General features: G+C 41.2%; 1 protein-coding gene across 2 annotated transcripts in view; it reads right to left on the bottom strand.

The window, feature by feature from the left end:
- The window catches only part of Cped1 (cadherin-like and PC-esterase domain containing 1), a 272,944-nt gene that overhangs the window by 7,780 nt on the left and 245,213 nt on the right, over positions 1-19,951 (bottom strand). For both annotated transcript variants that reach the window (XM_002729287.6, XM_039108607.2), the window contains exons 18-21: positions 19,035-19,255; positions 18,702-18,803; positions 17,978-18,065; positions 14,989-15,135 (exon numbers count right to left, since the gene is read on the bottom strand). In XM_002729287.6, coding sequence (XP_002729333.2) covers positions 14,989-15,135; positions 17,978-18,065; positions 18,702-18,803; positions 19,035-19,255 — 558 coding nt within the window. The remainder of the gene's footprint in view (positions 1-14,988; positions 15,136-17,977; positions 18,066-18,701; positions 18,804-19,034; positions 19,256-19,951) is intronic.

Raw genomic sequence — 19,951 nt, 5'->3', positions numbered from 1 at the left:
ACCCTATTAAAAAATGGAGTTCAGAGCTAAACAAAGAATTCACAGCCGAGGAATGCCGAATGGCTGAGAAACACCTAAAGAAATGTTCAACATCTTTAGTCATAGGGAAATGCAAATCAAAACAACCCTGAGATTTCACCTCACACCAGTGAGAATGGCTAAGATCAAAAACTCAGGTGACAGCAGATGCTGGCAAGGATGTGGAGAAAGAGGAAGACTCCTCCATTGTTGGTGGGATTGCAGATTGGTACAACCATTCTGGAAATCAGTCTGGAGGTTCCTCAGAAAATTGGACATTGAACTACCTGAGAACCCAGCTATACCTCTCTTGGGCATATACCCAAAAGATGCCCCAACATATAAAAAAGACACGTGCTCCACTATGTTCATCGCAGCCTTATTTATAATAGCCAGAAGCCGGAAAGAACCCAGATGCCCTTCAACAGAGGAATGGATACAGGAAATGTGGTACATCTACACAATGGAATATTACTCAGTTATCAAAAACAATGACTTTATGAAACTCATAGGCAAATGGATGGAACTGGAAAATATCATCCTGAATGAGGTAACCCAATCACAGAAAAACACACATGGTATGCACTCATTGATAAGTGGCTATTAGCCCAAATGCTTGAATTACCCTAGATGCACAGAACACATGAAACTCAAGAAGGATGACCAAAATGTGAATGCTTCACTCCTTCTTTAAAAGGGGAAAAGAATATCCTTAGGAGGGGATAAGGAGGCAAAGTTTAGAACAGAGGCAGAAGGAACACCCATTCAGAGCCTGCCCCACATGTGGCCCATACATATACAGCCACCCAATTAGACAAGATGGATGAAGCAAAGAAGTGCAGGCCGACAGGAGCCGGATGTAGATCTCTCCTGAGAGACACAGCCAGAATACAGCAAATACAGAGGCGAATGCCAGCAGCAAACCACTGAACTGAGAACAGGAGCCCTGTTGAAGGAATCAGAGAAAGAACTGGAAGAGCTTGAAGGGGCTTGAGACCCCATATGAACAACAATGTCAAGCAACCAGAGCTTCCAGGGACTAAGCCACTACCCAAAGACTATACATCGATTGACCCTGGGCTCCAACCTCATAGGTAGCAATGAATAGCCTAGTAAGAGCACCAGTTGAAGGGGAAGCCCTTGGCCCTGCCAAGACTGAACCCCCAGTGAACGTGATTGTTGGGGGAAGGGTGGTAATAGGGGGAGGGGGAGGGGAGGGGTTAGGGGGATGTTGGCCCGGAAACCAGAAAGGGGAATAATAATCAAAATGTAAATAAGAAATACTCAAGTTAATAAAGATAAAAAAAGAAAAGAAAAAAGAAAAATAAAAACAAATGGAAGGGGTTGGGGATTTAGCTCAGTGGTAGAGCGCTTGCCTAGCAAGCGGAAGGCCCTGGGTTCGGTCCCCAGCTCCGAAAAAAAAGAAAAAAGAAAAAAAAAAAAAAAGAAGGCCACACATAATATTTGTCAAAAAACAAAAACAGTTTAAGCTGGGCATGGTGGCACATGCCTATAATCCAGGATTTGGGTGGTGGAGGCAGGTGGATCTGCAGCTCAGGGATGACACTTGCTACATAGGGGGTTTGAGATCAGGGCTGTGTGAGAACTTTTCAAAGAAGCAGGGTACAAAGAGAAGTGAGATATTTATCCTTAAGTGTTACTGTCTTCTAATAACAAAATAAACATAGGTTTTTATCTGATACTTGAGACATACTGAAAATACTACTTAGAGATAACCTTTGCTATTGTTAACAGTCATTTTTTAAAAAAAAATCACATATTTCAAATTGAGCCCCCCCCCCCAAAAAAAAACAAAAAGAAAAGCACTGGTTGCTGGGGGCTGGGCTTTCTGTAGGAGCTGTTCATCCCTGAGTATAAATCAAATCTATCCTCAAAACTGATCATGACTTAACTTTGTTTGCCAAAAGGAAAACCTTTGCTTCCTTTCTTTCCCCACAGTGTGTGTGTGTGTGTGTGTGTGTGTGTGTGTGTGTGTGTGTGTGTGTGTGTCTATTCTGTGGTTGAATCCAGGGTCTGGTGCATGCTAAGCACTCAGGGCCATTGAATTAATTATAAGGTTCCCAGTCTTTAAATTCCAAATAGAGCTGTGTTCCCCGAACCGCTCAATGTCCTTCAGAAACACTTCTGCCCAGCTTTCCTTCTGCTCTTCCAGATTCATGCCAGCTAGGGATATCTTCTCTTAATGCCTTTATAATCCAACATCTAGGGAACAATTCTAATCCTGTCCTCACCCTGATGGCCAACAGGATATTTATATGTAAGATTTGATCAGCCACTCATCTTGGAATTAGGGTCTCTCAGGAGCAAGAGGAAAATATGGGTTGAACAACAGTGTGCTTTATAGAGAGCCCCATGCCTACAGATGCAGTTACACATCGCCTGTAACATACGCATAGGGAGATATTCTGGCCAGGCTTCATGATTTACTAAGGCTAAGAAGCCTTGTGGGGAAACCTAAACCATGCTTCCCACTTAGATGTGACTTATCTATAGTTTGAGTCTCATCAAAAGGCATTGGTCCATGCTGGAGTAACTCAGGGATCACTGAGCTCACTGGAGTGGCTTGTCCCAATGCACACATGACGTCGCCCTGTCTTACTTTCAGGAGTTGGAGTTCATCAGGACTGGGTGGGTCGTATTGGAGTGTGCGGGGTAACATACTGAACCTATCTGCGAGTCTCTCCTTAGAGGTCAGAGGTCTGAATGCAGTTATTGGCCAAAATCCAGCATTAATCACATGCTCGATGCTTGTTACACTGTCAAGCATATTTTACCTTATATTATTACGTGTCTGCCTACACTGAGATTGAACATTTCTTCATGGAGAGCATCCTTAAATGCAACTTTCTGGAACTCGATTGTAAAGTTTGGGTTCAAGGGGCCTGTACGATGGCTCAGTGGCATAGGGGCTTGCCACCAAGCCTGACAATCTGAAACTGATTCTCTAGAACCCATGTAGTGGAAGGAGAAAACTGACTTCTGTAGATTTGTTCTCTGAAGGATACACATATGCACATGCACACGTATAAACAAAATAAACAAATAAGGATGTAATAAAGGCCATCAAATTATATACATTCAAAAGCACAGGCTACGAGCTGACTGTAGGCAATAGTCAACAGCGAGTTGTGAAGAGCAACGTGTACTCTACAGATTAGAAAGCACTTTATACTTTTCATCTTTATGGAGAAATAAATTCTAAGTTGCTTTCAGTGTCATATAAATCTAGCAACCATAAATGTTGACAGCCCAACACTTCTAAGTAAATAGGATTAAAATCAAGAACACAGTTTTAAAATGGAGCTGTGCACCACATTGCAAATGTACATGGAAAGGTTCTATTTTTACTGCCTATACTTATTTTTAAACTCTTAGAGTGAACAAAAATTTGTGTAATCCTTTGCGATGAAGAAGAAAAAGAGAAATAAAATAAGGTAGCATTTCATATATAGATACTTAATGACTCCCCCCCTCCATGTAACACCCACCTGTCAATATTCAGAGTTCTCTGCGCTAGGAAACACATGGAGGAATTCAGATCTGGTCCCTACCCTCAAGGGGACTATATAAAGACACATGTCTAAGATACTTGAAGTAGGAACAAGAATGAAATGACTTCAAAGACATTGTCTGGGACTAGATCTACAAGGTCAGGCACCATGTTGTTTCCATGTTCCTGGGCACGTTAACAGAACTCAGGGCTAAGTTCTCAGGGTAAGCAAGAGAGCCTCTTTACAGCCCTATAATTTCTTTGAACTTATTTGTAAAACTTAGCATGTAGTCCTGTCTCCAAGTATCAAAATATCATCTTATTTTACTTCCAGTCTCCAAAGTGGAGAAAAAGTAATTTAGACACATTCTTAAGGGTTGGGAATGCTATGCCAAAGAAGATGTTTGACACCTGTATAGTAAAAAAAAAAAAAAAAAAAAGCTCCTTCCCTTTGATCTTTTGTGGAAACTAGCCAATTGGGATCCTCCCAGAATTCAGAGGAACCATTTGGGGCTGCTAAAAATCCAACCGATATGTCAAGTGTAGTGTACCTTTGAAAGAGAGCAGCTAGTAACACAAATGACAGGTTGCCTTTGAGCAATGACAATTAATGTTACAAATTAGCTATTAGAAAAAAGAATCAATGAAGGATTTAGTCCTTGAAATCAGGCCAAAGGACGCAGATGATCAGGTGCATGAAACACCTCTCCCAAGGGCTAAAACTTAGTCACACACAGAAACACTGCACTAGGGTGGGCCACAGAGGAGATGACTCATGGAAAGTAGTCACGCTTACCTAGTAAGGAAGGGATTCACTCTTGAATGGTTAATAGTAATACAGTTAATGGCACAGGCATATATGCCTCAGCAAATGTTTGAAGTATTTACCTAGAAATATTAAGCCATAAGCCTTTCACTTTCTTTAATCCAAAGTGAGTCCTTTGACATTTTTTTCTTGGCCTACTTTCTTTATTTGCTGTTGTGAACTCTATTTTAAATACAGAAGACGTAGAGAACAATTGGCCTCCTAAATGTGACAGCCTATGGTCGTGATAGCATTGTTCAATATGCAAATGTCTTATCATTTGTCATGGTTTACAATAAAGATTTAGCACAGCAAGGACCTAGCTTAGCATGTGATACACATGGGCATAGAGTTCTAACTTTATTTGCAGGTAAAAAAATCACAGTCTTTCAATAGTAATTGTTATGTCAATCTGCTAGCTGTGGTTCTTAGGATAATTTGAGAGTGGAAACCGACGTGAAAGGCGGATTAAAAACGTCATGGGCGATTGGCTGCTTGATGCCTCAGTGGAGGGAGAACAGAGACTTTGTCCCTGGCAGCCCAGAAGTAACTTTTATTCTCCCATAGTTTTGTTTTTTAAAAATGCGTTTAGATATCTCTTGGTTTGCAATTACATGTTTTTATTTCTATGTAAATAAAAATGCGGTCGTAGAAATATTTTAGAATGTGTAGCGATGCCAGATATCAACTTGATTACTTTTGACCCAAGATTTTTGTTAAGACTTTCCAAACGGAAAATTATTTTAAGTTACACCATGAAACTAGCATTGAAAATTTAACTATAAGCACGGGCAGTTTCGACACTCAAAACTGATTTCACATAAACATTCATCAGAACGAACATCTTGCCATGGCCATTAACAGCTACGTCTGAAATAACTTTCAGTTTTCCAAAAGCCAGGGCAGAGAGTGCATGCAGGCTTACTGAACTGGAAATTCATCAGGCAGATATGCGACAAGCAAATACCTTTTCTAAAACTGATCTCGACCTGAATAACCTCCAAGGGACTTTTGATGTGATTCCAGGTTCAGAGAACAAAATAGAAAACAATTTCTATGGCGCGAGTCTTCCAGAACTGCCCTGGACTGGCCCAGAGGGGCATTCTGACTGCAAACTTGAATGATGACCCTGGATGGAGTTTGAAAGCTACAAGGTGACCTGACTGCTTTCTCAAGCTAGAAAACATGCCCTCCACCATAGCAAACGCACTGTCAACTGACGAGTATACACGCACGGATGAAGTACTGTCTGTCTGTAGCCACTTGGCATGCCAGCGAGGCTAGCTGAGAAGCCTAAGAATCAACAGAAACGGGATCAAACTAAAGCGATACAAAGCATCCAGAAGCGTATTCCTAATTTTTAATTCTACTTCAGAGCATCACACAACTTTGGAAGACAGAAGGGAATGGTTTTTCTTTCACTCAGCCCCCAGATACTTAATTACGGAACACTTGAAAAGCTGTATTGATTCAAGGGAGTCCAAGTTTCAAGGGAAACAAAGATGCTGAGGATTGGGGCACGAGATAAGATGTTTTAAAGGGGTGAATCGTGGGATCCCACTGGTGCCTCTCTTCCCTCTGCATCAGACATGCTAATTTTTGTTGCCTTTTAAGTCACATTTTATAAGATGAGTTCTTTGGGTGAAGTGAAGAGCTTTCTGATTTTAGAGTTTTGTTCACACAGGAATTCAAGTGAAAGAGAAAAGCAATATTCTTATACCTCCCACTTTAGCCTGAATCCCAAGCGTTGATGCTAGGTCCATTCACTAGGCCTGCTTTCCCACCATCCATAGGGGGATGTGAGTAGTCGTCCTTAAAGTAAAGTGGACCGCACAAGAGAACAGGGTTGTTAAAATAGTCAGGGCTTGCTGTAGTTGCGATTGGTCACCATTCCTTTCACATCCGGTCTCCATACCATTCCCAGAGCTAATATCAGTGCTGTGCTGTGGTTGGAGGCTCACAGTGTCTCTGTGCCATAGGAGTCCAGGGATGACTCTGCCATCGGCAATGGGAAGTGGTTACTGATTGTGGTGACTGTTGTACTTTGGATCTGGTTTGTTGACTCTTCATTTATAGTAAGACAGCAAGTGCTTAAGAAATAAGGATGTTGGGGCTGGAGAGATGGCTCAGCGGTTAGGAGCACTCACTGACTGCTCTTCCAGAGGTCCTGAGTTCAAATCCCAGCAACCACATGGTGGCTCACAACCATCTATAATGAGTTCTGATGCCCTCTTCTGGTGTGTCTGAAGACAGCTATAGTGTAGTTATATATAATAAATAGGGATTGGGGATTTAGCTCAGTGGTAGAGCGCTTGCCTAGCAAGCGCAAGGCCCTGGGTTCAGTCCCCAGCTCCAAAAAAAAAAAAAAAAAAAAAAGAAAAAAAATCTTAAAAAAAAAGAAATAAGGATGTTTTAGCTTTCTCATTTAGCAGATATGAAGTTTTCTAAGAAGTACCATCTCTGAAACATTGATCAAACCCTATATAACTCATATCTGATTCTAAATACACAAATGAACTTACGAACTAAGAAGAAAAATGTTTTCACACTCAAAAGAGTTTGGAAAAAAACAACCTAGACATTAGTATCAAACTAATCTAGACATTAACTAACTAATTAATCAACTAGTTATTAATCGATGAGATAGCATCTTACTTTCTGTCATCTTGTTCTGTTGTTCAAGCTGGTTTCAGTCATCCTCCTGCCTCAGCCTTCGGAGTGTTGGGATGAACGGTATGCACCATCATATTCAGTTCGAAGTTCAACTTTATTTATTGTAAGGGTTTTGAAATCACTTAGTATCCTAATATTGCTTGAGAATCCCTATAGTAGAGTCGTAGTATTTTTCAAATATACATCCTGTCTTCGCCAAGACAGAACAGGAAACAGTACAGATGGGACCACTCCTGGTACCTCAGAATCTCAATTAGGTTGTTTAATGTTGGTGGTGAGCTTCTTGTCATCATGGTCTACTGCATTAGCATGACGTGCTGAGGGGTGAGCTCACTTTTCTAGCCATACTGACATTCTGGGCTCTGGTATAGCAAATTAGGGGATGCATAGTTACCACATAGAAGCAAAATACCAGTTCAGCATAAAATAAAGGCACTCCTTGTTTATCTTTCATTTAATTATCCTTAAGAGGAGGACTTGGATTTAAGTGCTAATGTCAGCTATTCAAGATATAGTACTATTTTTTTCATTGAAAATTAAAAATAGGGGTTAGGGATTTAGCAAGCGCAAGGCCCTGGGTTTGGTCCCCAGCTCCGAAAAAAAAAGAAAATTAAAAATAATCTGATTGTGCTTTCCCCTCCCCATCTCCTCCCAGATCCTCCCTGCCTCCCCACCCACCCAACTCCACACCATCTTCTTTCTATTTCTAGAAAATAGGCAAATAAAAAAGAAAACAAAGAACAATGCCTATAATAATAGTAAAAACAAAACAAAACTATCAACAAAGCAGAAGAAACACAAATCGGCTTAAGACATTAAAACAAAATCCATTAAAGAAACAAAATCAGAAACCACCACTGAGTTTGTTTTGCACTGACTGTCTCCTGCTAGGCATGAGCACTGCCCTTAAGTGTGGTTTGTGTACCCAGTGAGATGCCACTGGAGACAATTCATTTGCCCTTCGAGAGAGGGTGTCAATTAGAGAGAGCTTCTGGGTTAGGGATGGGGGCATGTGTCTACTTCCCCTCCCAGCACTGGGACCCCATCTGGCTTAGGCCTGTGCATGCTCCCACAGTCTCTGTGGGCTCACATGCATGTCAGTCTTGTTGAGTCTGGAAGACACTATTTCCTTGCTATCCCCCATCCCTTTTGGCTCTTACAATCTTTTCTTTTGCACAGCTCCCTAAGTGTTGAGGGGAGGGGTTTGCTGAAGCCATCCCATTTAGGACAGAGTGCCCCAAAGTTAGAGTGCTACCTTTAAAATATTTATTTATTATGTATATGAGTACACTGTAGCTGTCTTCAGACACACCAGAAGAAGGCATCAGATTTCATTACAGATGGTTGTGAGCCACCATATTGTTGCTGGGAATTGAACTCAGGACCTCTGGAAGAGCAGTCAGTGCTCTTAACCTCTGAGCCATCTCTCCAGCCCCCTAGAGTGCTACCTTTAATAGAGAATTTTATACCCAATCATCTTAGAATGTCCAGAGTCTCTCATGGCTGATGAATTCATCCTTACTAGGTACTGACCTTTAATCTAAACCCATTGTCGCCAAACACTAACCTATCTCTAATCTAATCCACTTGTAGAAAAATGTGAGAATGTGCTCGCAGGTAATGGAATGAGTCCTGGTTGTTTTATGCAGAAGGAACTGTCTGGAATCGGTTTCTAAAACAGGGAGGGGACGGTACTGGAATGGGAAAGACGTATCCTAGAGCTAGAAACTGGAAGCTATGTTACAAAAACATCAAAATAATCTATCACAGGTAGAGGACAAAGAAGAGACACCTCCCCCACCTCACACCGGTGACTTTGACTTCTTGCCCATCTTTGTGGAGGGAGGCATTGCCCCAACAGCCTCAATCCTATCTGTATTTTTAACTCTTGATTGTTTCTCTTGAGGAAGCAAACATGACAAATGCCTTTCTCGCTTAAACCCAACATCTTTCTCCCTTCATCTTTTTTTAAATTGTTATTAGATAAAAGGCCTCTGAAATCCTGTTTGCACATTTGTTATGTCTTTACAGTTGACTGTCCTCTCCTTCCTGCACCAGTGTCTTTGACACTTCAATATCAGATAGGACCTTTACCCCACTATACAATGAGGATGTGAAGTCCTTATCTAAAATGAAGTGTCGACCACATTTGACATTGCTGCTTCTGTCTTGATGATTTTGTTTTACTCCGGCTTTCCAGGGCACCATCCATGGAACTGTACAAACTATACTACAGCTCTGCCTCTAACATGCTGTAAATTTACGCAATCATGCTTCCCCGAGCTTTTCCTGATCTATTTTTATGGCTTCAACTATTGCCTATTCACCGATGACTCCTGATCCTACCTCCAGTCCCAACCTGCCCCTTGATCTTCATACCTGTGTACCCAACTGCCCATTCAGAACACCACCTGGATGTCCTACAGGCATCTCAAATGCAACATGTTGAAAACGGAACCCGTCATCTTTTCCCTAAGCCGATCCCCCTTCAGTTCTTCTTTGTCTCACTTGATGTCTCAGCTCTCTAATCAGTCATGCAACTTAGGAATCCCCTTTGATTCTTCCCACTCCTTCATTCCACAGATAAAACCTACAGATTATGCTCTGTAAAAATAGCTTGTGTTCGTCCACTTCTGTCTTAGGCTTGTCGCTTCGGCACCCTTTGGAGTGAGTAGGCCTTTACCTTTTCTCATCTGACTTCTGGAAAAATTAGTTTACATTCTTGCTTTAGTTCTTTCCATATCCCTCCCTCCTCCCTCTTTGGCTATATGCCCTAACTTTTGAAAAATAAATGTATCTATTTTTATTTTATGCGCACAAGTGTTTGCCTGCAGTTAGGTATGTGCAACACGTGGGCGCAATCATCTAGTCAAAGAAGGCATCCGGTCCCCTGGAACTGGAGTTGTGGACATTTGTAAGCTACCATGTGAGTGCTGGAAATGATACACTTGTGCTCTGTAAGAGCAGTGAATATTTTAAAGACATCTCTCAGGTCTTTCATTATAGCGTTTTCAGACAAAAATACCACCACCTCAGTCTTCCCTGGAAGTTTCAGGGGCTGTCCACTACCTACAGATTTAAAGGCTAAGCTCTCATCATGATTTGGGTCATGACTATTTTTCTCCAGTCCCTCTTTTTCACTGATGGTCTACGATATCCAGAATTGCTCCTTGTTCTCTGAGAACAGCATCTTATTTCAGAGTTTCTTCTTGTTCCATTGGGGTCAGAATGGCCTATATCCTTGGGTTTGGCTAGGGCCAGGTCTCCACCACAATCCAAGTAAGAAGATTTTGGTTTTGGTTTTGATTTTGTTTGTTTGTTTATTTTTTAAAGAGGCGTTTCACTCATACTCAGACCAGGTCCTATACGTCTTTTGGTGTAACCACTATGGGCTTTACATATCATTAACATGTTACTCCATATATTGTGTTATATAAGTTTTTATAACTTACATTTTAGTAATGCGAGGCTAGGAGCAAATGTGCCTTATTTATTTTTACTTTCTACTGTTTAGCTCAAGAAATGAACTCACTAAACAAATGCTGGATGATTGCCTCAAAGAATAAACAAGCTTGTTGTGTTTGGAACAGAATATAGGGCAAAGGCTTAGAAGAGTATGCACATGTAAACAGGACTTGGTAACCGACTTGTTTGGGTTGTTAACTGGTAAGGAAGGATAAGCAAAAAACTTTGTAGATTTTTGTTTGTAGGTCTTAGTTTGTAAATGGCAGTACAGGCCATACTAATGGGGGGGGGGAAATTAAGAGATTTGAGTCTTGTCTTTGAGGACATATGTCTAACGAGATTTTTTGGAGTCCTATAACACATTATGCAGCTGATTTCGTAACAGTAGTGAAGCTCTTAGAGTACTTAACATTTTCTGAAAATATTGTAGCAATTTATTACAAATATGCATGGTTTGCTAAGATCTCCCTAAAGAGGTAACAGTGGCATTCCTATTTAGGAGGTAACCAACACTTGTGTGATTGGACTTAAAGGCCCACTCAACAGGAAGGAAATCATGAAGGTTTCTCGGAAACTAACCAATCAATCAACTAGCACTACCCAGGGCTAGTAAAGTCATGGGTCTTAGAGAAGAAACATATTACAACCAATTTACTACACCAGTATAATTAATCCCTAAATGCATTCTAAATGCTTATCTCTGTACTCACAGATAAGCAAGCTTCTCTTTGCAGCAGATAGAGAGCATTACAAGATGCCACAATGATCAAAGAGCAGAGCAAAACTAATCATGTGGGTACCCAGACCAAACGGATACATCTACAACACAACCATACATCAAAAGCATAGGGAAGATCGTGGAAGCAGTGGGTGCAAACACATTATAAAGGCCAAAGGACCAAAGAAGTCAACTATATGATTGCGTCTCCCAGGAACAACAGGGAACCTTCACCTATGACCTCAGCAGCATAGTTGCTCAAACAAGACCTGAACGATGACAACACCAATAAGCAAACTAAATTGGAGAGGGAAAAATATCACAGGGCTCCACCCCTAGGCAAAAAACTACTTGCAACTATTGACTGTAGAGGAGAGAGAGAATAAGTCTTCCCCCGGGAATGAGCACCTAATTGGTCTGAGCAAGTGATCATCCCTAGAATTCTGTATATACAAGCTATATTAAACAGACTTAGCAGATTGTATTTATACATTTGTGCATGCATGTATATGTGACAATACTAATTAGGGGTGAGGCGGCTATAAATTTGGAAGTGAGTGAAGGGGTAAAGGAGGGAGTGGAGAGAGGAGGGGGAGGAGTCAATGATGTAATTATATTTAGTTTTTAAAAATTACAAAAAGCAAAACCATGCTGCTTGTTAAATTCTAGGATTTTTTTCATATCAGTATGTATTCATTTTATTCTTTTTCTTCCCTCAAAAGTTATTACTTTGGTTTTAGATAGATGAATATAAGGGGTGTGTGTGTGTGTGTGTGTGTGTGTGTGTGTGTGTGTGTGTGTGTGTGTCTGGGGCTGGGGATTGAACCTAGGGTTTCATGCATACTAGGCAAGTGCCAAGTTTTCTATCACTGAGTTACCTCTTCAGCCCAAAGGTACTTTATTTTCAGTTTATTTTGTGTTTAGATATTAAATCTTGAAATATGATGAAGAGAAAAAAAATCTCTCAACTCCATCATGTCATTTATCTAATTAGGTCAAATAATAAAGAATCATGGAGAAAACATCTCTAAGAGAACTAACACACTTTCCTCTTTTCTCTCTATGTCTACATACCAAGGCAACCTGTTGGGTCTTAAGCCAGACCCTTCTGTTGCCTGAATCAAGAGATAGTCACATTTGCCAGACATTAAAGGAATTGTGGAAGGCCTGCACAACGGATTAGACTAATAGCCACCCACCTATTGCTGTGGGTTTGTCCTTTCTGCAGCTAGGTTTGGGCTGATATTTCTGAATAGTTTTCAGGTCTCTGCTTTTCACAGACAATATCTGCTATTGAATCCTCTGTTGGGCAAGAGTTCCTGGGATCCTGTTTGTTGTCTGGCATAAACATTGAGAAGGTAAGATTCCATTGCCATCCATAGAAAGAAACACCTGCCTTGCCACTCAGTGAGGACTTTTGAGTCAAGCCGTGCACACCGTTTGGAAATAGCTCGAAGATTCATGGTGACAGCCTATTCTCTTTAGGTGCCTTGAGAAATGAGACTTTCCAAGACCTTCACTTTCACCTGTGACAGGCAGAGTTCACAGAGTCAGGTTTCTTATGTCTGCAGTAGAACTCTGGCAATACAGCAATGAGATATTAATTTCTCATTGCACTGCTTATACCAACTCCTCAAAAGTGCCCTTCACGTACATGAGGATGGTTTGGTTAAGAAGATGAAACTCCAGCATCACAATTCTTGACATTTCTTGTTTTTTTTTTTTTTCTATTATTTTCAGGTAAACTTTTTTATTGATAGTCTTGTAAGACATGAACATAAAACAAAAGATGATGATCAATGGAAGTTTTACATTTCAATATGTGATACTATAGAAAGACTACAAAATGTCAGTGTCATTATGAGAGATGGCCTGAGGTACCAGGGCTTCAAAATGCCCATAAAGGACGATCATGTCCGTGGTTAGTGAGTGAGTTTGACGAAGGTGATCTCATCAACTCCACATTATAGCTACAAAGGCAAATGCTCCTGGCAGCTGATTTGCTCACAATCCCGAGAGCTTGAGCGTGAACCTCAGTTCTCAGGAATCAACTGATGCTATCTGTCGGAGATGCCCATGGCTTGCCATCAAAACCTCAGGAACACCATCCACAAAACACAGTGTGTGTGTGTGTGTGGGGGGGGGGCGCTGTAGAACAGCATAACCTCATAAGTGAAATATTTTGCCTATCATCTTTCTTTTGTAAATTAAAGAGAGTTTGTGCTAGAAGTAATTACAAATCAGTATTATTCTACTGTGGGAGGCTCAAAGAATTTGTGCGTGTGTGTGGCTTTTAAATTCCAGAACTATTCGTGTAAATGGCAGGAGACGCATGTAATAAGATCATGTGGGAAGGACATCCTCCGTTTATAATCGGGAGCTGTGTTCTCCGTCTTTGGAGGACAATTTCTTGTTAGTCTTTCTGAGATCTACTGCGGAAAAAGAAAAGCACAGACCCATCCTTCAGTGTACTAATGGAAGACATATTATATAAACATAAATAAGTAAACATATTCTGAAAGACGTTTGAAAATGTATGCTGTTTTTTAAAGTGCCCATTGTCCTTGAGTTTGGGGACGATTGGCTTGCTTTTGTGATACACCATGATCCTGGGATGGTTCATTGTGCTTTGTTTTGTTTTGTTTTCTCTTCCAAACTACTCAGGCTTTTATTTCCAAGCATGTAGTTTTTATAAATAGGACATGTACTCTATGGGTGGCATATTTTCTTATGGAAGTCATTAGCAGACACACAGTGTCCTACAACTTAAAATCTGTTCTGAAACAACATGGCCAAGTTTCAAGCTGATAGTTCAAAACTTCGAAGTTCCCCACTGTGGCTTCTGACTCACTTCTCTGAGATTTAGTGTCACTGGTCACTTAAGAGGATGTGCAGCTATTACCAGAGCATAAAGAACAAACACTGTCTTAATGGCTTTTGGGTATTGTGAGGATCTGGGGATCAAGGCGGTGTGACGTCAGATAAATAAATAAACGGGATCGAAAATAAACTGCCATCTGACTAGTCAACTGACTAAATGTATCCTGGATTGTAAGAGGAACCGATCAAGGAAGAACAAACGGAGTGAATCAAGATCTGATGCGAAGGCATATTGGAAAACCCTTCCTCTGAATGCCAGCAGTGTTGTTGGAACCTGCATTCACGAAAAGGTTAACAAGGGAACTCAGATTGCAAGTGTGGTTTGGCTGTTTCTTCTGAACCAAAGCATTTCCTCCTAGAGGGAAGTGGGAGATTAGAACAACTCAAGAAGCCCAGAAGGCTACATGATTTTCAAATACGATCTCCATTAAGCAGTGACACTGTTCAGGGGAGGAGACTACGATAGAGCAGCGGGCAGGTTGAGCAGGGTACTCTGGGAATGCAGCTTCTGTGATACATCGCTGGTGTTGGCTGGGCTTTTCTGTGACGTAGATATCCTCGAGTCACATGTTCCTGTAAGTAACCTTTCCCCGATGTTTCTGGGAGAAATCCTAATGAACTCAGTAGGATTTCAGGTGCAAGGGAGGTGTGAAGTCTCCCGGAGAAGGCAGCCCTTTTCGGGCTCCCACACCTTCCTGCCCTCAGCCACCCATGATCCCGAGTTTTCCGTGTCGGAACACTGACTTCTAGTGCCTCATTTCACAAAGCTGGTGGTCACTTTGTCTCCTTTTCTCATGTAATTTTTCTCATGCAAAACAACCCAGGTGATACCTTAAAATTATAAGGTAAACAAGCAAGCAAGCAAAAACCAAACCCAGCAACCTAAAGCGACACAACTCTGAGAGCCTGTACAAATACCTCATGAAAATGGCATCCACAATTGCCCTGCAGAAATTCTTTGTGCCGTCCCATCGTGATAGTGAATGTGTCTACTACTTCATAGCCATATTTTTTGGCAGCTTCCAGAATACTCAGATTTTCTTTATATAAGTTCCGTACTTCACTCTGTATTGCCAAGCAAGAGACAAAGGGTTTCTATTAGCAGGATTATTTTATGCTTTGGTAACTCAAAAAGACGTTATGTAAATATCTTCTTCTTTTATCAAGTTTGGTTGTATCGGAGATGAATTCCGTGTCAATTTCTAAAATAAAGACGTGCTCTATTTTTCTCAAAACATCAGCATAACCTTTTATGTATATATGATAAAACAATTAATTAGTATCTACAGAGATATATAGTTTTGAACTTTTCCTTACCTAAAAACAATTGTTTATTGCTCATAAGTGTATTTAAAATTTGAAAACTGTTATTTGACACACCACAAGGCAGACCTTCATTTACTTGGATTCTCATTTAATTAAGCCACTTGAATATGATCCAGCCCGTTTTTTTTTTTTTTTTTTTTTTTTTTTTTTTTTTTTTTGCTTAGCTTCTTGCTAAGGACAGAATGGAAGGGAACATGGTGTGTGGTCTGTGCTTGTAAAACACAGTGTTCTAATTGGAGAAATGGGTATATCCATGGCTAATAAACCCTTTATTGGGGGAAAACACATCTTCACTGACAGGAGGAGTAACTGCAAGGAGAAGTGGTGCATCTGTACCATGACGCTTCCAGAGAAGGTTCCAGACTAGTCTGAGGGAGGCTTGCTGCTGGGATATGGAGGAGGCATGTGGTTTGGGGGAAGCAGCAAAACTGAGGGAGGGTTCCAGCTGTGACCCCTCTGGTTCCAGCTGCTCTTCCCATCTTTCCTAGTGTGTTGCTGGTGGTGACACAATCTGGCTGAGGTTCTAGCTCAAGTCCAGCCTTTTCAGAAAGGACGGCATCACCAATTACGCTAACTCCAAGACCTTCCCATAGCCTGGTTCAGTTTCTCAAACCCAGCCTTCCATCTGAGACACTCCCTCCCCAGTCCAGCCTACTTGCTCCTCCTTTCATATCAGATACTGTGTTGAACTCAGTCTTCAACAGGTTGGCCTGGCTGTTTGGTGGCTACACAGTGGAAACTGAATGAAATTCTTTGGAGAGCAGTGCAAATGCTTCCTGTCACTCCCCAGGACTTCCGTTCATCCTTTCTACACAGTTCCCCAGCACATCCTCTTATCCTATTAATCCTCCAACTACCACAGGGAAGGAATCCCTTTCCCATCTTGGAAAGGTAATAGGAGTGCTTGATTTTTTTTTTTCATTAGGAAAGGCAAACAACAGCAAGATAAAAGAGGTGGGATGCAGCAACACGGTGTGTTTTCCTGCTGCCTCTGCCGGTCTCCACATGCTTAATTTCATCTCCCACCGAAAGAAGAGTGTGTTCTCTAAGACAATGCCAGTGAATAGAGAAATCTCAAGAAGAGTCAGCCCCAGAGGAAGGGACACTAAAGCTAACACTTGGCAGGTGTTTGGAAGTTACCCAGGTGAGGAGGTGGGGGGAGAGTGTGATCCATGAAGACGAAGCACTGGTCTACACAACTGGGAGTCACTTGAGAGTGTGGCATGCTTGGTGTGTGTGTGTTCGCACAACCCTTCTCTCCTGTGCATGCCAGGAATGAATGAGTCTACAAAGCAAGCCAGAGGCCCATCTTGAACAGCTATGAGAGCATACCATGGAGTTCAGAATGGTGTGCAGAGTCACTGGCCATAGTACCTGGCTCCTTTCTGTTTTCTACCTGTCTTCTTCTTGTCTTTTGTCTTCACTGTTTGTAAAGACTGGCGAGCTCTAGGGGCAGGTGGAATCTTAACACAGGGTTTACAGTAGGGCAAGCACAGAAGATGTACCTGCTGTGATGAATGGATGGGCGCTAATAACCTAAATGTAAATGAAGGTCACAGTCCTAGCCGCTGTGAGGGACAGTGTGGTAACAGGAATGTCTGGACGTGTGCGATGCTATTCAAATCTCTGGAAGGAGCTGCCGGGTTTGAGTCACCCTGAAAAGGCTCCAACTCGTAACGCACAGCATAAAACTACCCAAGTCCCCTCTCTTGATCTGCAATTGTCCTAGATCCTTCTACTGCCTAGAAGTTAAAGGCCTCGACTTTCTTTAAGTTACCCAAACCCAAGATGTCCTCACTGTGCTGGCTTTGGAGTGTTAACGCTGACTACGGTTCTCCTGTGTTAGAGGATACTTGGCATTCAGGGAAGCAATGTTTCGAGGAAGGAGAGAGCGATCCCATAGTTCGTGCTTGAGAAAGCTGGATGGGCTCAACGCAGGCGCGGAAAGCAATCTTAGCCTGCTTACGTATAAAAGGGACAGTGTGCTCTTGAACCGTGACTTGTGTATACACTTGTGTATACACTTGGGCTGGTCTCTGTGCTTGAGTAGGAACAGCTGGTTCTCTGACCTACAGATATCTTTCTTTTCTGTGCTTAATTTTCCTACTGAGACAAATTTACTATGTTTAAGAACTGGCTAGAGGCACCTAATCCCTTTCATTCGTGGATAGCCAACTAGGGAGAAAACAATGATAACACACACACACACACACACACACACACACACACACATTAAATATACTGTTCCACAAGAGATTCACTGATATTGACAATTTCATTCGTGGTTTCAGCATGAATCTGAAGGAGGAAAAGTCTCTGAATATAACGTCTAAAGCTTTTCATCTATGCATTCAGTGTTGTTTAGCACAGCTTGGGTGTGTTTTTTCCTCCCTTGAAGACAGCACATCATTTATAGCACATTATGGGCTACAGTCTTCTGGTCTGCAGGAACTGTTAGGATGTATTTGGGATCACATCGGATTTTATTTTTATGGAGGCGGATGGGAATCGTAGAATGCCTCTTAGACCCTTTGCTATCAGGGATCCTAAATTCACGCAGCCTAAGGAGAAATGGCCTTACCTGTGTTAAGAAATGCACTCCATCCACTGGCAGGTGGAATCCAATCCCCAAAGTTTTGATGATCACTAGGATATTCTGCAAATTTTCCCTGAATAAAACGATCAGAATTTTAAAGTCACAAATGTCTGGTGCATTTTTACATGCTTGTCAATGACATAAACATATATGACAGAATCCTTTTAGAGTGTGGTCATCTGTATACAGGACTAAATTCCTTTTTAAATTAATTTATTATATAGTAAGGTTTTATGTAGGCAGAATTTAGTGTGCTGATGGATATCATTTAATAATGATAATAATCTGTCTTAAATATATTCATTACTTTGTTTCATCCAAAGAATCACTTCTATAGCAATGAGAATGTTTTTAGACAAGATTATTAGAACTTTCAATATACATGTTTGTTTGTTCTGAGGCAAACTTACTCGGTAGCCCCTGTCCGATTCGAACTCACTATCCTCTTACATTAACCTCATAAACGTTTGAATCACAGGTATGTGCTACTACACCTGACTAGAAAATAGGTTTTGATCACGGAGAAAGTTTAAGTTAGAATGCTAAGGATCCCTGATTAGATATAAAACAGTGTAAAATTCGCCTTTATATTTTAAATTTTAAACCCTAAACCTGCCCTTTCATTAAGCCCTGGTTGAAGTTTGGTTATGAAAATGGTCCTTGCAAAGAAAAGACGAAGACACTGATGACAGCGGCTGCAGGGAGTTACCTCTTTAAAACCTTGTGAATAATTTGCAGGTGATTGGAATTAAGCCACTGAACACCACCGACAACCAATACCGTCTGGTCAGTATTCTCTAGGGGCTGTGATCTGAAATCCAGAAAGAAAAACAACACATGTTGCTTTAGAACAGATGGTAAACATTTTAACTGGATTGCCTCACATTTCAATGAACCGTGCCTGGCTTCCTGATCACAAGACTTCCTTGTCATTTTCAGCCACATTAGTGAGTATCTAAGCTTTTCAGCACACTTGATATACCGTGTGTAATTATGACCACACAATGGCGGCATTTGGCCACTCATAGTAGTTCCATCGTACCTTTGCAAGAGACGTTCAAGTGCTTTCTCAAATGCTGGTCTCAATGAAGGGCTTATCCAGAACTGGGGATAGTAGGAGTAACTGATCAGCGTCTTCCCGCCATTGACACTGGGGTAGAGTTTAGTGCCATGCAGCTTCTGCCACTCCTGAAGTGTTTCATTCAGTCTTTCAATTAGATAATACATCATCCCCCTGTTGGTGGAATCTCCTATGAAAAGAATCTGTAAAGAAAACATATGTCATCAAGTCAGGTGATTACATGGCATATAATAAAAGTATTTTATTAAATGCTCACATAATTACACATCTAATTCAAGGATAGCCCTTGATAGCAACATCCTTAATCTCCTCCATCATAATATCCCCCAAACTTTTATTTCTTTCATATTTTTAGTAATGATATCTCCTGATTGATTAATGAACGTGTGAAACTTTTATTTCATGTTATTTCAAATTTTTCCCTCTCCCTTATATCTCTCATTTTAATTATGTCATTTCATTTAATCGGGTAACACGATTTACTGATCTAAAGATCCATGGTCTACTGCAGAGCTCTAGGGATGCTTAGGATTTTCAATCTGTGTTTGGTAGATGTGCACACTCAGAACCCACTGAGGTAGCGCCATAGAAAGGGTGCCCTTACTTAAAAGAAAGAAAGACAGTAACTCAGGACCGGAATCTTTCTGAGCAGTGTTTCCCACCCTACATTGCATGGCTCAGTGTCATTCGTTTTTCAGTGAAGTCTGTCATACTGCCAGAACAGTCCAGCTTCAGGTTTGTGCTACCTCAAAGCTGTACTGTTGCTAACACACCACCACTCGCATCTCTTTTTTGGTACTCCAAATCATTCGGTTTTCTCTTATTTGCATACCCCAAAATTGTATCCCTTACCATTGCCCGCAGAGTCAATTGTGAAC

Source organism: Rattus norvegicus, chromosome 4, assembly GCF_036323735.1.
Source record: "Rattus norvegicus strain BN/NHsdMcwi chromosome 4, GRCr8, whole genome shotgun sequence".
Lineage (NCBI taxonomy): Eukaryota > Metazoa > Chordata > Mammalia > Rodentia > Muridae > Rattus > Rattus norvegicus.
The sequence above is the reverse complement of the archived record's forward strand: the minus strand, read 5'-3'. Positions and strand labels throughout refer to the sequence as shown.